General features: G+C 45.0%; 1 protein-coding gene across 1 annotated transcript in view; it reads left to right on the plus strand.

Moving 5' to 3' along the window:
- Window positions 1-1,619: 1,619 nt before the first annotated feature.
- The window catches only part of CAD (carbamoyl-phosphate synthetase 2, aspartate transcarbamylase, and dihydroorotase), a 60,157-nt gene continuing 39,434 nt past the window's right edge, over window positions 1,620-22,342 (plus strand). The window contains exons 1-4 of the mRNA XM_060251181.1: window positions 1,620-1,849; window positions 8,859-8,998; window positions 11,058-11,187; window positions 22,166-22,308. Of these exons, the coding sequence (XP_060107164.1) occupies window positions 1,765-1,849; window positions 8,859-8,998; window positions 11,058-11,187; window positions 22,166-22,308 (498 nt within the window). The 5' untranslated portion in view covers window positions 1,620-1,764. The remainder of the gene's footprint in view (window positions 1,850-8,858; window positions 8,999-11,057; window positions 11,188-22,165; window positions 22,309-22,342) is intronic.

Raw genomic sequence — 22,342 nt, forward strand, 5'->3', positions numbered from 1 at the left:
CATTTTTTAAAAAAGGGGAACTGTTTTTGCTGCACTATACTATTTCAGATTGCATGACTGACCCTCTCCTCACTCTCACCATATAAAAAAGCATCTTGGGTGGAAGTCTGGTTTAAAGGTTATGTCAAGCTGGCAGGCCAAAGTTGGGGCATTCCTCCACACCTGGTATGTTACTTAAACCCAGGGGTTGTTTTGTAGAAAAATAGGTGGTGGAGCTCACCCAGGGATTGTTATGCAGCTGCACCTACTATTCAATGGATAAGGTGGGAAGGAGGAGGTGGAACTCTCAGAAAGGTTCAGGAGCTGTGCTCCTGTGAGCTACTGCTGAATCTGAGGCCTGTTTAAACCTGCAAGTTGGGGTGCACATCTCTGCATGTATTATTCACATGTTAGCACTCTCTGCCCTGGGAAGGGTTGGGGTGTTGATGTTTTAATTCTGAGGACCTATTTTAAAGAAAACTGTGGTTACCTGGAATAGTAGGCAGCCAAGTTTTCCCTACGGTTCAGTATCACATCAGTCTGGTCTGAATTCTCTGTGATATGTTTTGCTTCCTGCACAAGGTCCCCTTCCCCTGCCCTATCATTCAGTGGTCCGGTTCAATGCAAGCTTTACTACTTGATTCTGGAAGGCCAGGATGGGTGTGTGTGCCCGAGATCCAGCAAGCATGCCAGAGAACTGTATTTTAACTCCTGGTCTACATATGCTTAGTACAATTCCTCTGCTGGGGGTGGAAATACTCTGCTCGTAAGAGAAGGCAGGTTGGATCAGGCCAATGGCCCATCCAGTCCAACACGGCATCACACAATGGCCAAAACCCCCAGGTGCCATCAGGAGGTCCACCAGTAGGGCCAGGACACTAGAAGCCCTCCCACTGTGCCCCCCCCACAAGCACCAAAAAATACAGAGCATCACTGTGCCTCTACCTCAGACAGAGAGCTCCAACAATACGATGTGGCTAATAGCCACTGATGGACCTCTGCTCCATATGTTTATCCAATCCCCTCTTGAAGCTGGCTATGCTTGCAGCCACCGCCACCTCCTGTGGCAGAGAATTCCACGTGTTAATCACCCTTTGGTTGAAGAAGTACTTCCTTTTACCCATTCTAACCCGACTGCTCAGCAATTTCATTGAGTGCCCTCGTAGTTTCTCTACCTTCTCCATCCCATGCATAATCTTGTAAACCTCTACCATGTCACCCACCCTCAGCCGACGTTTCGCTTCTTCGGGGCCGCCGCTGCCGGAGAAGGGGGTGAATCCCGTGCACGTGCTCAGAGGAGCCTTCCCCTCTTCAAACAACGCACTATTACCTGTTCAGAGGAGCCTTGTCCTCTTCAAAATAAAGCACTATTATCTGGCATCTGCGTATGCCGGAGCGTTCCAATCCAAGCGCATCGCTCCTGCGATCTCCGCGCAAAAGAGGCCGTCACTGGTATCCTCCTACGGTAAATGGGGCGGGGGGGAGACGGACAGAAGAGGTAGGCGGCGAACGCGCCAAGGAGGTAGCCCATCCCCGCCCGCCCGCAGCACACGAGCTCCGCCTCGCCTAGGCCAGCCGCCCCACCCCTCGGCGGGTCATTTCCTCCCAGCTTTTCCCGGCGCGGCTCAGCTCCTCCCCTCCTCGTAGCTTTCAGGCCGGCCACGCCGCCGTCTCCGCCTCCTTTCGCGCTTGGTCCACGCCGCTCGCAGCTCCCCGCTTGTCCCCGGAACGGCCCGCCGCCCTCCCCCCTTCCCACGTGCAGTAGCTGGGCGACGCGGCGCGGCCATGGGCAGCCTGGTGCTGGAAGACGGGACGGTGCTGCGCGGTCGCTTCTTCGGGGCCGTGGGGGCCGCCGCTGCCGGGGAAGTGGGTGAGTCCCGTCGCTAGCAGAGGCACAGGGGGGAGGGGGGAGGGTGGGGGGGGGACAGCAGCAGGCTCACCCTCCCCCCCACGTGGAGGCCCGCCCCTTCGAGAAGCGTGCCTACGGAGGCGGAGAATGGTGAAGCTCGCATGCTTTGTGGGACCAAGGGATGTTCAACTTCCAGACGCGTTCCGTGGCTGCCCGGTGTGGTTCTCGACCTGCTTGGGTGCTTGCAAAGTTCAGGAGCGTGTGCAAAATGCAGCTAGTAAAGAGTGCCTCTGAGCAGGTGCAGCGTGCTTAAGGCTTCTGGACTGCTCTGTCGGAAGAGCGGGTCTAGAGCTCCAGGATCTGTCTGGAGCCCAGTGACGTTTTGGCTCTGCCGCTGGTCTTCCTGGGGCGGCAGGATGACAGAGTTAGCCGCTGTATCTCTGAGACCGACTTAGAAGGCGTCTGTGGCAGAGAAACAGTCTCTTCAGGGAGCACAGCACCCTTCTGACATTCTTTCCAGCCCTTGGGTTTAGGGTTGCTAGCTCCCGGTTGGAAAATACCTGGTTTTGAAGTGGAGCCTGTGGAGGGCGAGGTTTGGAGAGGGAGTTCAATGGCAAAGAGTCCACCTTCTCCAGGTGAACTGATCTGTTGCCTGGAAATCATGTGTAATCTCAGATCTCCAGCCACCACCTGGAAGTTGGCAATCCTACTTGGGTGGTACAGTAGCACCTAAATGCTCAGTCATTTTACTTGCTTGTCAGGGATTAGTCACCTCCTCCTATTCTTAACTTGCCCCTCACTCCATCATTCCACTTCCACTGTTACAATGCTCAGTTTAAGCATGATGGTGGTGCGAGGCAGAGAGCTTTCTCTTGTAATGAGTAGCTGACTCATGGAACTCAGTGCCACAAGGTGCAGCAATGGCTGCTGGCTTAGATAGATTTGAAGGGGGTGGGGTTTGGACAGATTTATGGAGGGTAGGCTTGTCCTTGTCTAAGGTAGCCAATTCAGAGGCAGCATTCCATTGATTGTCAGCTGCTGAGGAGCAGTCAGCAGGTAATCCCATCTGCTTGTGTGCTTCCCTGGGGCATCTGACTAGCCACTGTTGGAAACAGGGCTAGAGAGACAATCAGTCTGAACCAGAAGGTGACTCTTGACTTTTGTGGGCTCAGTGTCTCATTGCTGTCACCCCTGCAGAGCATCTACATGTTTAGTTTGCTGGCCAGCACAATGAACGTGATACACAGATAGATCCAAATAGGCAGCAATAGGAGAACAAAATAGGAGTCAATTGCACCTTTTAAGACCAATGTAGTTTTATTCAGAACATAAGCTTTCGTGTGCATGCACACTTCTGCAAATCTGTGGTGTGCAAACTAAGCATGTGTGGCCGCTTTGTTCAAGCTGCAGCACAACTTGTGCAATCTTAGCATCTCAGTTAAGTTCACCCAGAAAAGTTCTTTGCTTAAAAGGTATTTTAAAAGATGCTTTTAAAAATATTGATAGAGATAGCCTAGTGGGGCTCTTGTTCCCCCAGTCATGGCCATTCACTCCTTTTCTTCCGGGGTTTTGCTCTTCAGACTGGGCATCTAGCAGGCTGAGATGTGAGGCTGGATGCATCCTGTGGGGGCCAACTCTGTGCCTTCAGTCTTCCATGCATTAGCAAAGTGCTAATTGCATACACTTCACTTTGCATGCAACAGGGCACAGATAATGCCAGGCAAATTATTTGAACACAACGAGCCCTTGCTCAGATGGGCCACATCAAAAGTTGTTCCTCTCTTAAAGCTTGCTGGGCTGCTTCTTGCTAGCAGGTGGGGATTGCAGCCACAGGCCTTATTCATACAGTACCTTATAGAATTCATTGTCATGGTGATGGGGAAGGAGTAATAACCGCTAGTCTAGATGGCTTTAAAAGATGATTAAACAGATTCTTGGACAGTAGCTCCATTAGTGGCCATTAGACCTCATGACTAAGGGGGACGTCCATGTTCCTGGTATATCAGTACCAGGGGCAAAAATGTCCTTTAATGATACAGCTCTAATGCCCTAAAGACCATGAGCTGAATCAGAATAAAATTTGTTCAGTCACAATAACATTTTACCCCTGAGGTAAAATCATACAGTCAATTTCTATCTATCATTTCCTTTCAAATGAATTTTGCAATTTACAGGGTTACATTAGGATCTGCCCCAGCCAGTAGGAATTTCAGTTTGTCGTTTATGGACACATCAATAACTTTTTGCAAACAAGGATAAATCAATTTATTTCTTATATGTGTGTATAGGATATACTCTAAAAGACAGTGTTCCAATGTGTCTATTTGTCCCAATGCACACAAGCCTGTTACTATATTGACCATATAATCTGGGATAGTTTGCAGGAGACAGCATAACAAGCCCTCCAGTAGTGTGGCAGTTATAAAATATATAGGCAGGAGGGCCTTGTGGGTACAAAAGATCCAAGTAGACTGGAACAAATCCTTTAACTTCACATACAGGAGCTAGATAGATTAATTTAAAAACTGCTTGGAGATTAAGGTACTAAGCCAGCCCTAAGGATGTTAGTTCCTTAGGCTGAAAACCTAATAGTGAGGGTCTTGATTCAGCTAACTCCCTCCAAGGATTTGAATAAGGATATTCTTAACAGGGATAAATATCTACCATTAGTGTATCTGAAGGAGTGAGCAGTGATTCACAAAAGCTCATACCCTGCCACAAATTTTGTTAGTCTTTAATGTGCTGCTGGACTCTTACTCTTTTCTACTCTTTTCTACTACCATGAGCAAACAATATTTTCAGCCAACACCTAAAGGTGGGTGGCTCTCCATGCACGTACCTTGAGTGAATGTAAACCTAATTCTAGCCTCAGAACAATTCCAGCAACACATTATGATGCCCCCATAATATTTCGAAGAGCAGATAACAATACATTATCTAGAGCAGGGGTGTCAAACATGTGGCCCAGGGGCTGAATCAGGCCCCTGCAGGTCTCCTATCAGGCTCCTGAGCAATTGGTTGTCATCTGCTTCCTTCTTCCTCTCTCTTGCTTCCTTCTGCATCACAGCTTGCTTTGCAAGGCTTGCCCAACTGCATAGGAGCTACAGAGCAAAATTTCTATTTTCTCCATTGGCTGAGGATCCTCCCTTGGGGCAGAGCTTGCTTTGCCAGGCTCACTCAATTGCACAGCAGAGCTACTGAGCCAAGCCAGAGCTCCCTTTGCCCAGTTCCCTGGCTTCCATGGGAGAAATACAAAGAAAGCATCCTTAAGACCAAGTGCTACTGTTTTAAGCATGTTTTGTTTTAAGGGTTTTTTTTTTAAAAAAACTTTAATTGTGTTTGTCTGTGACCTTTATAAAGTTTATATCTCTGCTACCCAGGGCTTTTTTTGAGCAGGAATGCAGTTCTGGCTGGCTTGGTTTCAGGGGGTGTGGCCTTATATGCAAATGAGTCCCTACTGGACTTTTTCTACAAAAAAATCCCTGTGTGAAACAATGATGACATCAGGGGATGTGGCCTAATATGCAAATGAGTTCCTGCTGGGCTTTTTCTACCAAAAAAGTCTTGCTGCTATCTAATCTTAAATAGGTACACACATGGCCCAGCAAGGTCTCATTTATGTTGGATCTGGCCCTCATAACAAATGAGTTTGACACCCCTGATCTAGAGATTCATCGATGCCTCTATCCACACAGGAGCACCATATAATAGCTGGGAAATGACCTTGCTGTTAAATACAGCAACAGTATTGGGGACAAAATAATGGGGAATCCTCTGTACTCTGCTTGTACATTTTCAAGGAAAGCTGGTTGGGCAGTGTAGAAAACAATTTGCTAAACTAGAAGGACCAGTGGTCTGTTCCTGCACAGTTGCTCTTATGTTACAATATTCCAGGGCTGTCTTAAGGGTCAGCTCAGCCTTGAAGTTATGGAAGTCTGGGGTGAGGACCAGATGAAACAGCAGTTCAGGTTCATTTTGCATGGAATGCAGACAGAATAGACTGGTTTGAGGCTTCTGCTGGCATGAAAAGCCCAAATTCATGCTGCATTAGGCTAATCCTCCTCTGAGGTTAAGTGTGGCAGAAGATGGTCACGATATGAAGGCAGGAGGCATCATTGGAATGCCAGAGAGGCTGATTTGGACATCTGGAGAAAATAAAGGGAAGTTTTGGAATGCAAGTACTAGTTTTGGAAGCTGGTCTAACAAGACTGCATGCACTACCCGTTTATAAGCCTGAGAATATTGGGCTGTTGTTAACACGCACCTAGTCCTTATGCAAGCCAGGCATGAGGTCTGTAATGTGGAAAGGACTGTGTGGGAATTTGATGGAAAATTCAGCAAGGCTCTTTTTATGTTCTTATGATCTGATTATGTCTGTATGATACAGCTAGTCTTTGCTTGTGATCAGAAAGCATGAAGTCTCATATCTGGGAGGGTAGCACATTATGCCTGTTGAAAGAATCAGTGTAATTTGTTCCATGTGTAGGAATAACCCTAAATGGAGGACAGGGGTGGGGGGCTTCCTGGCTGTGGAATTTGTGGAGGTTGGACAACTGCCAGCCACACTTTTCATAGCTGCTTTGCCCTTTCTTTTGCTTGGTGCATCATGGCAGCAGCACCTGATACCCTGACAGTGTCTGATGCAGCTCTCATTGGGTGTCACCTGAGATGACTGGGAATGTAACATCAAGGTCAACATGTCCTTAAGCTATGTAGATGGATAGAAGCAGGAAGAAAGAGAGAGAATGGCTGGGAGCATAGAGTCAGGTCATGCCATGTTTCTTGGTCAGTCTTTTTCAAGCTTTGTGGACTTGACTGTGTTGTCTTCTGGGTGCAGTGTTTTGCCATAGACAAGGGTTCTTTTAATGGATTTGGGCAGTCAAAGAAGCTCAGTGAGGCAAGGTACTTGGAAACAAATATACTTCAATTACAGAAAAGGACTTGGTTTATCATTCGAACATTAGACAAGGTCCCAGCTTCTGTAGTTCTTTTTCACTCATCCAGAAACCATGGACCTCTGGGTCTCACAACCTACTGAGTCACTCTCCCAGTGGTTCTGAAGATACCCCCTGGCAATGCGACAACTCAGTCTGGATACAATCAGGAACCATGCAGATATGCTGAGGGGGGGAGCATTTGGTGCTCCCTTTGGCCTACTCATCACTAATGGACATGACTGCCAGGTATCTTAATTCTTATCTTTTCCCACAGTCCATTATTCCTCTTCTGATGACCCCCAGATGTCTCCATCCTACATCTCTGGGCCTACTTAAGGAGGAATTTGACAAGGCCAGTGTTCACGGGGTCAGCACAGAGACTGTGCTTTCATCAGTTTCTACAACACTAGTGAACAGCTAAGGTTTGCTTACCTTATCTGCAGCTGCTAGGCTCCCTCCAGTCCCTCCGGCAAGAGTGCTCTTTGCAGTTGTGACATTGCAATTTTATCCTGCAATTTCCCACCCTTTTTTTGGGCAGTTTTCCAACATTTCCAAGTCATCCTGAGAGCTGTCAGAGGACCAATTCAGCCCCCCTTTTGGCTTTTAGTCCCCAGTTTCCACCCCTCATTCCACTGGGATCAGACCATTACCTTCTGCCACCTTAGAGTCCTAAGCAACCGTGGGGAGCAACCCAGTTCAATAGCCGAGCCATTATGCCCCATTCCAGCAAAGTAGCACATGCAGGTATCTGGCTCTTCTCCAGCCCTTTACTGTTTGTCTTGCTTCACAGAGACCATCCAAATATCATCCTTGTCACCAATTGTTTTGCTATAGGCAAGGGTTCTTTTGGTTGGTCCAAGAAGAGAGGCAAGGCACTTGGGTGACACTAATATATTTCAGTTACAGAGAAGAAAATAAGCTGCAATATAAACAAAGACAGAACATACATCCCTCTTTTTCCATTCAAGCCCACTGGCTACTGCTTCCTGTTTTATACTTTCCTGCCTGTTTAGATGCAGCCCTCCCAGTAGAAGTAACACCTGGTAATCAGGCCAACTTTGGGTTAATGCATGCCCAGGGACTTCCTTTAGAAAGGCTGAATAAGTAGGAAGTAATCCTGCAGCTACTTTGGTGATGGACCCTGGCTGCAGACATACTTGACATCAGGATAAGGTCACCCGACAACACTGTTCCCTAATCCTCCTGGGCCAGGGTTCTTCTGCATTGGCACTATAGGCAGGATGCAGTGGGTTGTTCTGTAGCAGGGGTGGCTAAACTGTGGCTCATGAGCCACATGTGGCTCTTCCACACACATTGTGTGGCTCTCAAAGCCCCTACCACCCAGGACTTTCTTTGTAGTAGGAACTCCTTTGTATATTAGGCCACACACCCCTGAGGTAGCCAATCCTCCAAGAGCTTACAGGGCTCTTCTTACTGGGCTTACAGTAAGCTCTTGGAAGGTGAGGATTGGCTACATCAGGAAGGCATGGCTTAGTATGCAAATGAGTTCCTGCTACAAAAAAAAGCCCTGCTACCACCCCATTGGCTGGCTTGGAGAAGGCATTTCTCTCTTTAAATCACTTCTCCAAGTCAAGCCAGCCGGCAGCTTGGAGAATGCATGTAAAGTTAAAGTTGCTTTCTTTCCACCTCTCTTTCATTCCTCCCCATCTATTTTCCTTCCTTCCTCCCTCCCTCTCTCCCTTCCATGTTCACATCTTGCAGCTCTCAAACATCTGATGTTTATTCTATGTGGCTCTTACATTAACAAGTTTGACCACCCCTGTTCTGTAGTATTGTATTTAGTGACCCTGGAGCACAACGGAAGGATGTACAGATGCTGAATATAACACCTGTCACTATGCTACTGCTTCCCAGGGGCAGGTGATAGCCCTGTACTGTGGCTGTGAGACTGCATAGGAGAAAGCACGTACTGAGCTTGGCTTTGCTGTTTTGGGGCAGGATGCTATATCTTGTGCCTTGGGTGTAGTATGTACATATATCCTGGGCACACTTGCCAAGCTACTATGGACCCAGTCCCCTGGTATGACCTTGTGCTGGTGATCTGATTTGTGTTCTTTCCCCTGGACTTGCAGTCTTCCAGACGGGCATGGTGGGATATCCTGAAGCACTGACAGATCCCTCCTACAAATCCCAGATCCTGGTTTTGACGTACCCTCTCATTGGGAACTATGGCATTCCTCCAGACGAGTTGGACCAGTATGGACTCAGCCGGGTGAGTGTGAGGCAGCAGGGAGAGCTCACTTTTGTTTTTTAGGTGCCAGCACTGCAGAGAAGTGAATAAATATTTCAGATTACTCCGTACTGGCATCCAATTTCTAGGCTCTGTGAGGACTGAGTTAAGGGAGATTGTTCCAGCATAGGTTAAAAGGTGATATGGCTTTCTAGCTATGGCTCTGACCTGGCAAATAACTCTCAGCTAAACTGGCATTCAAGCTCTCGGTCTGTTAATGCTGTACTCTGTGGATACACCTGGTCTGTCAACAGGTTCTGCTAGACAAAGGGTGTAGAGTATATTGTAGAATACAGAGGATGCTGTCTTGAAGAAGATATTCTGGAACAGCACATTTATTGATCCTATTTGGGGTATTTATATCCTGCTTTTCTACTGTGTAACTAAAAATAACACACCTTGAGTCTGTTTATCAGAGAAAGGCAGGCTAAAAATATCTCCTATAATAGGTAACATTGAAAAAAAATACTAAAACATGTACAAACATGCCACCTAAAATAATTAATAAAATATATAAAAGAACAAATAAACTCAAAGGGTAACAGCAAATAAAGGCAGTAATCTAAAAATTCCCTACCTTTGAATGCCTTCTGAGATTAAAAAAAAGTCTTAACAGAATGCTGACGGTAAGGAACAAGAGGATTAGGCTGGCTATTTGGGGAAGAGAATTCTAGTCAGGGCACCATAGCTGAAAAAGCTTTGTTGTACATACCCTCCAGTCTCACCTTTGTTAGCATGGGCATACACAGTGGCACCAACCAACACTCCCTCTAAGCTGTGGAGTCTTGAGCAAAAATTCAACTTTGTGAGCTACTGGCATTGAAGTTGTGAGCTACTGCTCTGGGGCCATAAATTAGTTTGCTCTGGGGCTGAGTTAGTGTGAGCTAAGACAAAAATGTGTGAGTCAGAGGCTAACAAACTGTGAGCTAGCTCACACTAACTCAGCTTAGAGGGAACACTGGAACCAACTGCTGGTCTCCAGTCATGGGCTGGTGCATAGGCACAGAGATGGGCTTAAAGTATCGTTCTAGGCCATTTAAAGTTTTAAAGGTTAGAACCAGGACTTGCAATGGAAATAAAATTGGCAGCCAGTGAGTGGTGTGTGCTCCACCTGTGGGTTCCCATCAAGACTTTCTCTGCTGTTTTCTGGAGATTAATCAATTGTATAGTACATTACAGCAGACTAACTAGCCCCGATGAGCCTGAGATTCACCGGACTCAGATGCTAAGCAGGGTTGGGTATGGTCAGCACTTGGATGGGAGACTATCAAGGAAGACCAGGGTTACTGTGCAGAGGAAGGCACTGGCCTAACACCTCTGCTCATCTCCTGCCTTGAAAACCTCATGAGGGGTTGCCATGATGAGTTGGTTGCAACACAGCGGCACTTGATTATGGTTACTTTATTACAGCGTGTTACTGTGGTCTAATCAGGATGCTTTGCCCTGACCTGGATAGCCCAGGCAACCCTGATCTTGTCAGAGCTCGAAAGCTCAGCAGGGTCGACTGTGATTAGTACTTGGATGGGAGACTGTCCTTGAAATACCCAGTTGTGAGGAGGAGTCAGGCTTATTCAGCCACCTCCCTGAATATCCTGCAGACCCTGAGTAGGGGTCAGTCACCAGAGGTTCCAGGTGCAGACACACACACGAAAAATAAAAAAAGGAATCTGTTAAGCATCAGGATACTTTCAAGCAATGTGTAAATGATCAGATCCACTTTATTCAGCAGTGGTCAGTGCTGGCAAAAAGCACTTCTGGCTTCTTCTGTCATTTAGTATCCCACCCTGAAAATGCAGTCCTTTGAAAAGGAAGGCAGATCCACCCAGATCTGATGGTGTCTCTAACCCTTGAACAGCATTCTCTTGGAGCAACAGTGATTCTGGGCATGCATATCCCAAAGGGAAGGGAAAGGGGGTTCTGGTGTCCCCAAAGTAGCTGCCAGTGGGCTGACCACTTTGGTTCCCTCATTTGAAGAAACACGTTTCTCCAGTGGAGTTGGGATACTAGAGTGTGTTCAGCCCTTTTCCTTTTGCCTCCACAGTGGTTTGAGTCCTGCCGCATCCACGTGGCGGCTCTGATTGTGGGTGAATGCTCTCGCAGTCCTAGCCACTGGAGTGCCACGCGCTCACTTGACCAATGGCTACAGGAGAATGGCATTCCTGGTCTAGAAGGTAAGAGGTCCCCAGCAGACAGACTTGTGGGGAGGATTACTTTGGCGGGGGGGGGGGTGCTCACTAAAAAAACTAGCAGATTAGGTTTCAAAAGATTTGGAGGAGTGAATGCTTCCACTGGAGATACCCATCTTGGAATTTTCTGGTAAATTCTCGGTTTTAGCCACAACCATGTATGATACAGAGATTTCTGGAACCAATGATTTTTGAAGTAAGAATGTCCTTTTAATCTTTGATACCATAAATACGCATGCCAACCCAAATTGATGTTGTGTCCCTCTAGCAACAACTGTCTCTTATCATTCAATAGTACCCAGACTCTTACCTACTACAGAAGCTCTGTAGTACAATTGCCAATCTGGGAGGCCCAAGCCTGCTCTCAGTTTAGAGTCTTGCAGTATCTTTAGTTTGATTCTTGGTTTTTTGCCTTGCCAGATATAATTAGAGACCATCTTATTCAATTCTTGAAAAAACACATTAGTTAAGAGTACTGGGATAGTTTGAAATAAAAACAACAATCTTGGCAAAATGTTCGTATTTATTGAGGCTATTCTTCCCATTAGTGATAAGTTCAAATCTTGCCATTTTCCCAGGTCTTTTTTAATTTCTTTAAGTAATTTATCATAGTTGTCCATCTTTAAGCTGCTACACTTATTTGAAATGTGTACACCTAAGTAATTCTTTTCTCATACAGAAAACCTGATTTTTGCTGGAGAACTTGAATTTGTTCTGTCGTCATATTCTTCGTCAGGAATTTTGTTTTGTGATAATTAATCTTCAATGCTGCCCAGTAGCCAAATTGGTTAATCTTATTTATCAAACAGTCAATTGAATCCGTTGGTTGCTCTAATATAAAAACCAAATCATCCGCAAAGGCTCTCAATTTGTATTGTTCACCTTTAATCACTGCTCTCTTAATACTTATATCTTCTCTTATTTGGTTATTCAGTATCTCTAAGTACAAAATAAAAAGGAGTGGTGACAGTGGGCAACCTTGTCTCGTACCCTTTTGAATAGCAATTGCTTCTGTTAGTTCACCATTCACCATCACCTTTGCCCTTCGTGAGGAATATATTGATTGCATTGCTCTCAAAAAATTCTCACCACATTCCATTCCCTTCAATTGTTGCAACATAAATTGCCAACGAACGTTAGCAAAAGCCCTCTTTGAATCCAGACAGATTAATGCCAATTGTTTCTCTGGATGCTTCTCATAGTATTTCATTATATTACATACTATTCTGACGTTGTCTTTCAGATATCTTCTAGGAAGAAATCCTGCCTGGTCTTGATGCATTGTGGACTGTAAAACCTTCTTCAAGCATTGTGCCAATATTGCTGCAAAAATTTTGTAATTCACATTTAAAAGAGAGATTGGCTGGTGTTTTTTTATATCTTTCAAGTCTGCACCTTGCTTTGGAATTAGAGATATTGTAGCTTCTTGCCATGAAACTGGTAATTGAACTTCCTCTTGAATCCTTTCAAGAAGAAGTTTAAATGGCAACAATAAAGGCTCCTCATAAGCTTTATAGAACTCAGCAGGTAGGCCATCTGGACCAGGAGCTTTGCCAGTCTTTTGGGATGCCATTGCATCTCCCACTTCCCTTATCGTTATTGATTCATTTAAAATTTTTTGTTGTTTTTCTGTGAATTTATTAAGATTATTTTGGTTAATATATTCTTCTAAGTCTACCTTTTGAACTTGTTTATCTTCATATAATCTTTTATAAAATTGTTCTGGACTTCCTCTGTCTGGACTTTCTCTTTGTTATTTTCATCTTTCAATACCAGTATTATTCTTTTGGCATTCTCTCTTCTCATTCTGTAGGCCAACCACCTTCCAGGTTTATTAGCATGTTCAAAAAAGTTTTGTCTGGCAAATCTCAATTTTTTTCTCCATTTCCTCTATAAGCAGTAAATTAAGTTGGTGTTGTGTTTCTTTGACCTTATTTTGAAACTCCTGTTTTGTCGGTTGTGCTTTTACATTCTTTTCAGCTTCTCCTGCTTGCGATAATAGTCTTTGATAATGTTCAGTTCTTTCTTTTTCTTTGCACTGTATCTAATTGCAAGGCCCCTAAAATATGCTTTAGCGGTATCCCAAACTACTTGCATCTTTACATCTTGAGTTATATTCTATTTAAAGAAAGATTCCATTTCAACCTTGGATTCTTTAAGAAAGTCTTTATCTTTTAAAATAGAAGTATTTAACCTCCATGTTCCTCTCAATTGTGTACCTTTAAGTTTTATCATTATTGGACTATGATCTGATATGACTCTTGTTTGAATTTCGGTCTCAACTAAATCTTTAACCAAGTTTGTGGAGAGCCAACACATATCAATTCTTGACCACATTTTGGTGGCTAACAGAGTAATATGTAAAGTCTTTTGAATTTGGGTATCTTGTTCTCCATACATCAACTAGCTCCAGTTTATTTATTTATTTATTTTATTTATATTAAGATTTATACCCCGCCCTTCTCACCTAAGTGTCTCAGGGCGGCTTACAACATGATAATTCAACAACTTCAGCTTAAAACATTTAAAAATACAATCAAACCATAAATTAATAAAGACAAGATAAAATAAGATAAAATAGAACCGGCGGCCTATAAATACATTTTGTTCCATCCAAGATGTTTCCATTGTCAGTTGATGTCATAGGCCTGCCGGAAGAGGACTGTCTTACAGGCCCTGCGGAATTGCCCTAGATCCCGCAGGGCCCACACCTCTTCCGGCAGCTGGTTCCACCAATAAGGTGCCGTTGTTGAGAAGGCCCGGTCCCTGGTGGATTTTAGGCGGGCCTCCTTTGGCCCGGGGACTACCAACAGGTTTTGTGAACCTGAGTGTAGTACTCTCTGGGGAACGTGTGGGGAGAGACGGTCCCTAAGGTAGGCAGGTCCTAGGCCATATAGGGCTTTAAAGGTAATGACCAACACCTTGTACCGGACTCGGAATATTACTGGCAGCCAGTGCAGACCCTGGAGCCCCGGCCGAATGTGCTCCCATCTTGGGAGCCCTAATAACAGCCGGGCAGCAGCGTTCTGCACCAACTGCAGTTTCCGGGTCCGGCACAAGGGTAGCCCCATGTAGAGGGCATTACAGTAGTCCAGCCTCGAGGTGACCGTAGCATGAATCACTGTTGCCAGGTCGTCACGTTCCAGGAAGGGGGCCAACTGCCTCGCCCGCCTAAGATGAAAAAAAGCGGATTTGGCAGTGGCTGCTATCTGAGCCTCCATCGTCAGTGAAGGCTCCAACAGCACCCCCAGGCTCTTGACCCTGCCCGACGCTGTTAACGGAGCGCCGTCAAAAACTGGCAGGGGGATTTCCCTTCCCGGGCCGCAGCGACCTAAGCAAAGGACCTCTGTCTTCGCCGGGTTCAGCTTCAGCCCGCTCAGCCTAAGCCACCTAGCCACTGCCTGTAACGCCCGGTCCAGATTTTCTGGGGCGCAGGCGGGCCGGCCGTCCATAAGCAGATAGAGCTGGGTGTCATCAGCATATTGATGGCAACCCAGCCCATACCCTCAGGCCATCTGGGCAAGGGGGCGCATATAGATGTTAAATAACATCGGGGAAAGAACCGCCCCTTGAGGCACCCCGCAATCAAGCGTGTGTCTCCGGGACAGTTCCTCCCCAATCGCCACCCTTTGTCCCCGACCGTCAAGGAAAGAGGAAAGCCATTGCAAGGCCAACCCCTGGATCCCTGCGTCGGCAAGGCGGCACGCCAGAAGCCGATGGTCGACCATATCGAACGCTGCCGATAGGTCCAACAGCATCAGCACCGCCGAGCCGCCTTGATCCAGATGTCGCCGAAGGTCATCCACCAGGGCGACCAGCACCGTCTCCGTCCCGTGGCCCGGGCGGAAACCAGACTGGTAGGGGTCAAGGACAGAAGCATCCTCCAGGAAACTCTGTAGCTGCAACGCCGCTGCCCTCTCTATAAGTTTGCCCAAAAAGGGCAAATTCGATACCGGCCGATAGTGTGCCAATTCGGTCGGATCTAACGTTGTTTTCTTCAAGAGGGGACGGACCACCGCCTCTTTGAGCGCTGATGGAAAATGTCCCTCCAATAGGGATCTATTTATGATATCCCGTATAGGATATCTTAGCTCCCTCTGGCAGGTCTTAATAAGCCAGGAGGGGCATGGGTCCAATTTACAAGTTGTTGGGCGTGCAGATAGGAGGATCCTGTCAACTTCTTCCAGGCTGAGCGCGCCGAAGCCGTCCAGGACACAATCCGAAGACAGGCACGGAGCCTCAGGTCCACTAGCTGTATCCAATGTGGCAGGGAAGTCGGAACGGAGCGATGCGATTTTATCCGCAAAAAAATCCGCAAAAGCCTCACAGCCAATTTCCAATTCATTAATATTTGGTCTGCCCTGTGGCAGCGTAGTAAGGGTCCGAATTGTATTGAACAGTTGTGCCGGGCGCGAAATTGCGGACGCAATCTCTGCTGCAAAGTAAGTTTTCTTTGCGGCCTTGACTGCCATCTCATAGGACTTCATAACCTCTCTATAAGATGTTCGAGTCGCTTCGTCTCGAGTACGCCGCCATTGCCTCTCTAGCCGTCTGAGTCCTCGTTTCAACCGCCGCAACCCCTGGTTGTACCAGGGTGTCGGCCTTGAACGAGGGCGCAGAGGACGCCTAGGCGTGATCTCATCGATGGCCCCGGTAAGCCTATTATTCCAAGACTCCACCAGGTCATCGAGGGAATCGCCAGGGGGCCAGGGATCCCGCAGAGCCGTCAGGAACCGTTCCGGGTCCATCAGGCTCCGCGGGCGAGCTAAAATAGGCTCGCCGCCCAAACGGGGTTGGGGTGGGACGTCCACACGAGCCTTGAGGGCATAGTGATCCGACCATGGCACTGCTATAGAAGCAAGATCGTTCACTAAAACTCCCGACGCGAAGATCAGGTCTAACATGTGACCGGCCTGGTGAGTGGGTGTCGTAACTACTTGGGAGAGTCCTAGTGTCGCCTGATTGGAGGTCACGTCATCGGCATGAGCATTGAAGTCACCCAGGATCAAAAGCCTCGGGTGCTCCAATGCCCATCCTGCTGCGGCCTCCATCAGTGATAGTAAGGCGCTGGCCGGTGCGTTAGGCGGTCGGTACACCAGCCAGATCGCCAACCCCTCCCCAACATCCCACGCCAGGCCGGCACATTCAATGCCCTTGATCTCCGGAGCCGGGAGGGCCCGGAAGGAGTAAGCCTCTCGAATGAACAGGGCCACCCCTCCCCCCCGCCCGCTAGTCCGCGACTGGTGAAAGACCGAGTATCCTGGGGGCGCCATCTGGGAGAGAGCTACGGTCTCCCCATCGCGGACCCAGGTCTCGGTCACGCATGCCAGGCCCATGTCCTGCTCAAGCAGGAATTCCCTGAGGATAGAGGTCTTATTATTAATGGACCTGGCATTACATAACACCAGTGACGGAGGCGAGTAATTTCGCCTTGCCCCGCTACCTGTCACCATCGGGATGGGACGCAGGCTGGAAGGTGGTCGAGCACTATCTTGTCTCGATCTCCTTCCCTTCCATTTCTGCCTGTTCCCACCGTCATACCTTCCCCTCCCCAGGAGTATCGGAATCCCTAGGCCAATCATCTCTCACTGGTGCCACCAACCCTTCTACTGACAGATACTTGGTTTTGTCTCTTCTCAGCCCTCCCACCTCTGATTGGCCTATCAATAAATACCCACTAATATCTAATAGTTACTTAATCTAATAGTTATTTAATCTACCCCCCCCATCCAATCCAATTCACTAGCTAACAATAATAATTTATAATTCCAATTGGCTTCTTAATTAAAACTCTACAGTCCTTATCCCTTTTCTCCAATTAATTTGCCATAAATAATTCCATTAAATTAGCTAGTCAATAACCAATTTTAAATAACCAATAATCAGTCCAATCTTAACCATTTAAATAACCAATAAAATTACAATTTAAATAACCAGTAAAATTACACCAATCTTAATAATTTGGGAGATAGGATCCAGTGGGTAGGAGGGAACAGTTTGTACCAGCTAAAGTGCCGGGGGCAATAAAGTGCAAGTGTTCTTAGTAGTCTTATTTGGCTAAAGTGCTGCTGTTTTAAGTCCAGATGTTTTAAGGTGCTGGTGACAATGGAGTGCAATTGATCTTGATTTAAAGTGCGGTAGTGTCTATAAAGTGCAGGTGTCTTGGTCTGAGTCTTAGGCGCTGATCTCACATTTCTTCTACAAGCAGTTCTTCTACAAGCTTCCAAAAACTTGTTGGTAGTCGGAGACCCTTGGCTTTAGTATGTTTGTGTGTTTTTTTATCCAATTGTCTGTCAGAAACTGTGTTAAAGTCTCCTACTATGCAGTATGCTGCATCATCCAAATTTGACAACCTAAGATGTAAATCTTTGAAAAAATTTTCTTGGTGATCATTCAGTGCATAAATATTTGCCAATAAGATTTTTTTATTGTCCACCATTCACCAATAGGATTCTTCCATCTTCTGAAGCATACTGTAATTGTGGATTAAATTTATCCTTAACGTATGTTGCCAATCCCCTTTTCTTTTTATTTGTATCTGTTTTCTGTAAACAAATTGCCAAGTTTCTTATTTTTCAAAAAATGTTGGTCTTTGGCCAAAATATGTGTTTCTTGTAAACAAATTATATCCATTTCCAGTTTTGTTAGATATCTAAAGGTCTTCCTCCTTTTTATAGGAGAATTAAGTCCATTCACATTAATAAAGATTATTGATGCCATTATGGATTTTTCTTATCACTATCTTTCTTATCTTTTTTAGTCTGCAATCTTGTTATGTATTTCCGTGGTTTGTTTGGATCCTCTTCATCTGAGCTTTCTTCTTCCTCTTTATCTTCCTTTTGTTTCTTCCCCTCTTTTTTCTCCACTCTCTCCAGAAAGTTTTGAGCTTTAAAGATAGAGTTTATCCTATATCTATTCTTTTCATACGTAAAGAGTAAGCCTTTTGCATTAGCCATGTATACGGTATTTCTCTTTCTCTCAGAAAGTTTGTCAGGGTTTGATATTCTTTTGTCTGACTGGCCATGGCACGTCTCTCAAAATTTTTGCTGTATTTCCTGCTATCGTCACTGGTTTATCTCTTGCTTGCTTCAAAATATTGTCTCTGGTCTTCTTTCTTGTGAGCTTCAGATGGATTTTGCTAGGCAATTTATTCCTTCTCGTAAAACTTGATGGTACTCGCTTAACTTGATCAAATTCTTCTTCCTTCCTTTCAGGTGTCACCTGTAAGATTTCTGCCAAGGCCTCACTTAGTATTTTCTGTAAATCTTCAGGGGTTTTTTCTGGTACATTTTGGAACCTCAGCATGTAAGCTGCTCTATCTCTAGCTGTAGGAGTCTACTATCATATACTGTCTGTTCTTTTCCCAGCTGTTCCACCTTTTGTGTGTTATCAGTCACCTGTGCATCTAGTACCTTTAAAGCTTTATTGGTCTCTGCTGTCTTTTTTCTGTTCTCTTGAAGCTCTTGTTGATTTCTGCCATCTTTTCTCCTATGTTATCTACTTTACCAGTCAGCTGTGCTATGGCACTTAATAGAGTATTTTGCATCTCATTCATATCCCCCTGCATGGTTGTAAACTTCCCTGGACCAGACAAAGAGCTGGGTGAGGGGATTGGTGGTTTACCTTCTCGATTATCTTTTTTTAAAATTATCTCTTTTAAGTCAGTAGCAGCTTTATTTTCCATCCATATTAGTATATTTGCACTCACAGCCACAAATTTCATGCAATGCCTCTTCAGTAGTTTGTTTTGGAACAAAGTGTTCCTGTTTATATTAGTTGAGTTAGTATCTATCAGACAGTGTCAATATTATACAAATATAATAGTTTGTTTAAAAAAAAACCCTTCTTGCTTCTATCAACAATTTGACAAACCCCAAACAGCATTAAACAAAACCTTTTTACCACAACAATCTTTAGTATCACCTAGACAAAACAGTACAACTCACTGAAACAGGGACAATTCACTGTAGTGTCTTTTCCAAAGCAAATAGTTCAATGAATCCAAGTCCTAACAAATTCATCCAACTGCTCCAAGCTATAATTTGTAATTCAGGGCTGGCTGCCCCATTTGTATAACCCACAGGTAAAATCAGAGGTTGAAAAGTAACCCAGAAAAAAAAAGATAAAAATACAGCAATCCAGATGTTCCCAAAATAAAAATGAAGGAATGAAGACTCCACAGAAAGTGAAGAAAAGAATATAGAATGGAGAAAAATAATTGTAAAAAAGGTAAAAAGGAAAAATATTCAGACCATATAAAAATAGAATCAAAATTAAAAGGTCATATCCATAATATCCACCATCAGAAGTTTATAATCCACTTAGAAGCTTTCACAGCTATTTTTTCATCAGCCAACAATATAGCTGCATTTTATATTGTACAAATATAAAATGTACACTGTACAAATCCCATAGGAGTTTAAATCTCTGTTTAGGACCCACAGAAGCTTATTCAGGATACTTCAACTTAAACTTCAAACTCCTTCCTTTTCTTATATCTTTCAAGGTCTCAAAAGTTTATATAGCAATGTATCTGTCCTATAGGATTCAATTCTTTATACTGTTCATTGACAACTGTGCCTTCTTGCACCAACTGTCCTTCTCATCCACATATGCTTGCAAGCAACTTTCCAACAGCAAAGTCTTCCTCCCAGAAAAAATAAGATAGGTCAGTTCAATTCAGCCATCAAGTCTTTTCTATCATTAGAAACTGGTGTGATTCATATTTCCCATTGTAACATTAGAAAAGTCACCAGGTTAGGCAGGAGCTTTTGGAAGCCTCCGAAGAGAAAGGGAGAGCATTATACCCCCCCCCTTTCTCGCTGCCTTTGCCTCTGTCTGTGTTCCGCTTTGCTCCCTACTCTCCAATTCTCCTGGTTAGACAAGTAGTACTTCAAGACTCAATATTAGAAGAAAAAAAAAGACTTACAGTCTTCATAATCTTATTCAGCTCATGCAGAAACGCTTGATAAAGAAGATAGAAGAGGTCCAGCAGTCAACCCCGATGCCATTTAAAAATGGCGATCGGAGCAGCGAGGCTCATAGTGAGCCGGGCTCAGGAGACAGCCGCCGCTGTCAGTCCCAACCCTCAGCACAAGCTGTCTACCTTCTGGGACCCTTCCTGGATCCCAGAGTCAGGTCTCCCAAAGAGAGAGACCCCTCGACTGTGCGATTAAGGAGCGGCTCTGGACGAGCTGGTCTGAGTTGCTCCTTAGTTCAGGTCGCTGAAACCGGATATGAAGAATTGCTGAAAAATGATAATCAACTGAAAACTAGGGAAGAGTTGGAAAACATGAACATTAAAATGAGTTGGTGGTTGAGAACACGTTGAATCTAGATATGCCAAAGACAAGATAACAGATTTTAATACAGAACATTATCTGTTTGACAAAATCTTCTTAGGTTCTCAAGAAAAAGTAATTTCCAAGCTATATTCATATTTATTACAAATGAAGATGCAAGATGAGATAGTAAAAGATTGTATGGTCCAATGGGTGAAAAACTTGGGGCATAACATCATGTTAGAAGAATGGAAGAAATTGTGGAAATTCAATATTAAACTAACTAAAGGGTGATTAACATGTGGAATTCACTGACACAGGAGGTGGTGGCGGCCACAAGCATAGCCACCTTCAAGAGGGGTTTAGATAAAAATATGGAGCAGGGGTCCATCAGTGGCTATTAGCCACAGTATGTGTGTGTGTGTGTGTGTATGTATATATATATATATATATATATATATATATATGTAGGCCACTGTATGACACAGAGTGTTGGACTGGATGGGCCATTGGCCTGATCCAACATGGCTTCTCTTATGTTCTTATGTTCTTAACTAAGTCAGTAACCTTTAAAGAAAATCTGTACAAGATGTTTTATATATATATATATATATATATATATATATATATATATATATATATATATATATATATTGTGTAAGATGTATACTAACATGTCTAACAAATGTTGGAAATGTACTAAACATGTGGGGTCTTTTTATCATATGTGGTGGACCTGTGGGGTGGTGAAAGACTATTGGAAGATGGTACTAAATAAATAAATAAATATCCTACCCTTCACTCTAAATCTCAGAGTAGTTTACAATCTCCTTTATCTTCCTCCCCCACAACAGACACCCTGTGAGGTAGGTGGGGCTGAGAGCGCTTTCACAGAAGCTGCTTTTTCAAGGACAGCTCCTGCAAGAGCTATGGCTGACCCAAGCCATTCCAGCAGGTGCATGTGAAAGAGGGGAATCAAACCCAGTTCTCCCAGATAAGAGTCTGCACACTTAACCACTACACTAAACTGACTCTCAGTTACTTTTGGGTTACTTTTGCAGGTATGCCACCTGAATTTCAGTGTATATTCGTTAAAGGGTTTTCATGACATCTGTTGCTCTTGGCAGGAAGGGGTTAACCTTCTTTTTTTCCTGTTTGTTTAAACACCATTTCCTGCAAACCAGAAGACAGGATAGGATGCAGTTTGGTTTTTTAAGTCCTCATGAAAGTTATTCATGGTGATTATGTACAAGGATCAATACTCTAGGTCAGGGGTGGGAAACAGTGGCTCTACACTGTTTGCCTACAACTCCCATCAGCCCTAGCCATTGGCCATGCTGGCTGGGACTGATGGGAGTTGTAGGCAAAAAAAAATCGGGAGAGCCACTGTTCCCCACCCCTGCTCTAGGTGGGCAGTACTAAGAGGCAGTAATGGATGAAAGCTGAGAAGTTTTTGCAACGATATGCACTTATCGCCTTGATGGCCACTTAAATGACTGTCTGTTTCTCCTTGTCTTTGCTTCGTGAGACATACTACAATGTGTGCGTATTCTGAGGTTGTGTGTATGCATTCTGAGGTTGCTTCAAGTCAGCCTTCATTGAATTATTTCTCCCAGTGAGTGCAGGAAGTTATAGGGGAGATCCATCTCTTTTGGTACTCCTTTATTTTTTTACCTCCACAGGAGTGGACACACGAGCACTGACCAAGAGGATTCGGGAAAAGGGGACCTTGCTGGGCAAATTGGTTTCTGATGGCACCCATAACCGGAACTTGCCATTTGAGGATCCAAACAAGAGGCATTTAGTGAAGGAGGTCTCACTGAAGGTCAGTGTATGTATGGGGGTGGGTGGGGGCAAAG

This window comes from Heteronotia binoei, chromosome 1 (assembly GCF_032191835.1).
Source record: "Heteronotia binoei isolate CCM8104 ecotype False Entrance Well chromosome 1, APGP_CSIRO_Hbin_v1, whole genome shotgun sequence".
NCBI classification, from domain to species: domain Eukaryota; kingdom Metazoa; phylum Chordata; class Lepidosauria; order Squamata; family Gekkonidae; genus Heteronotia; species Heteronotia binoei.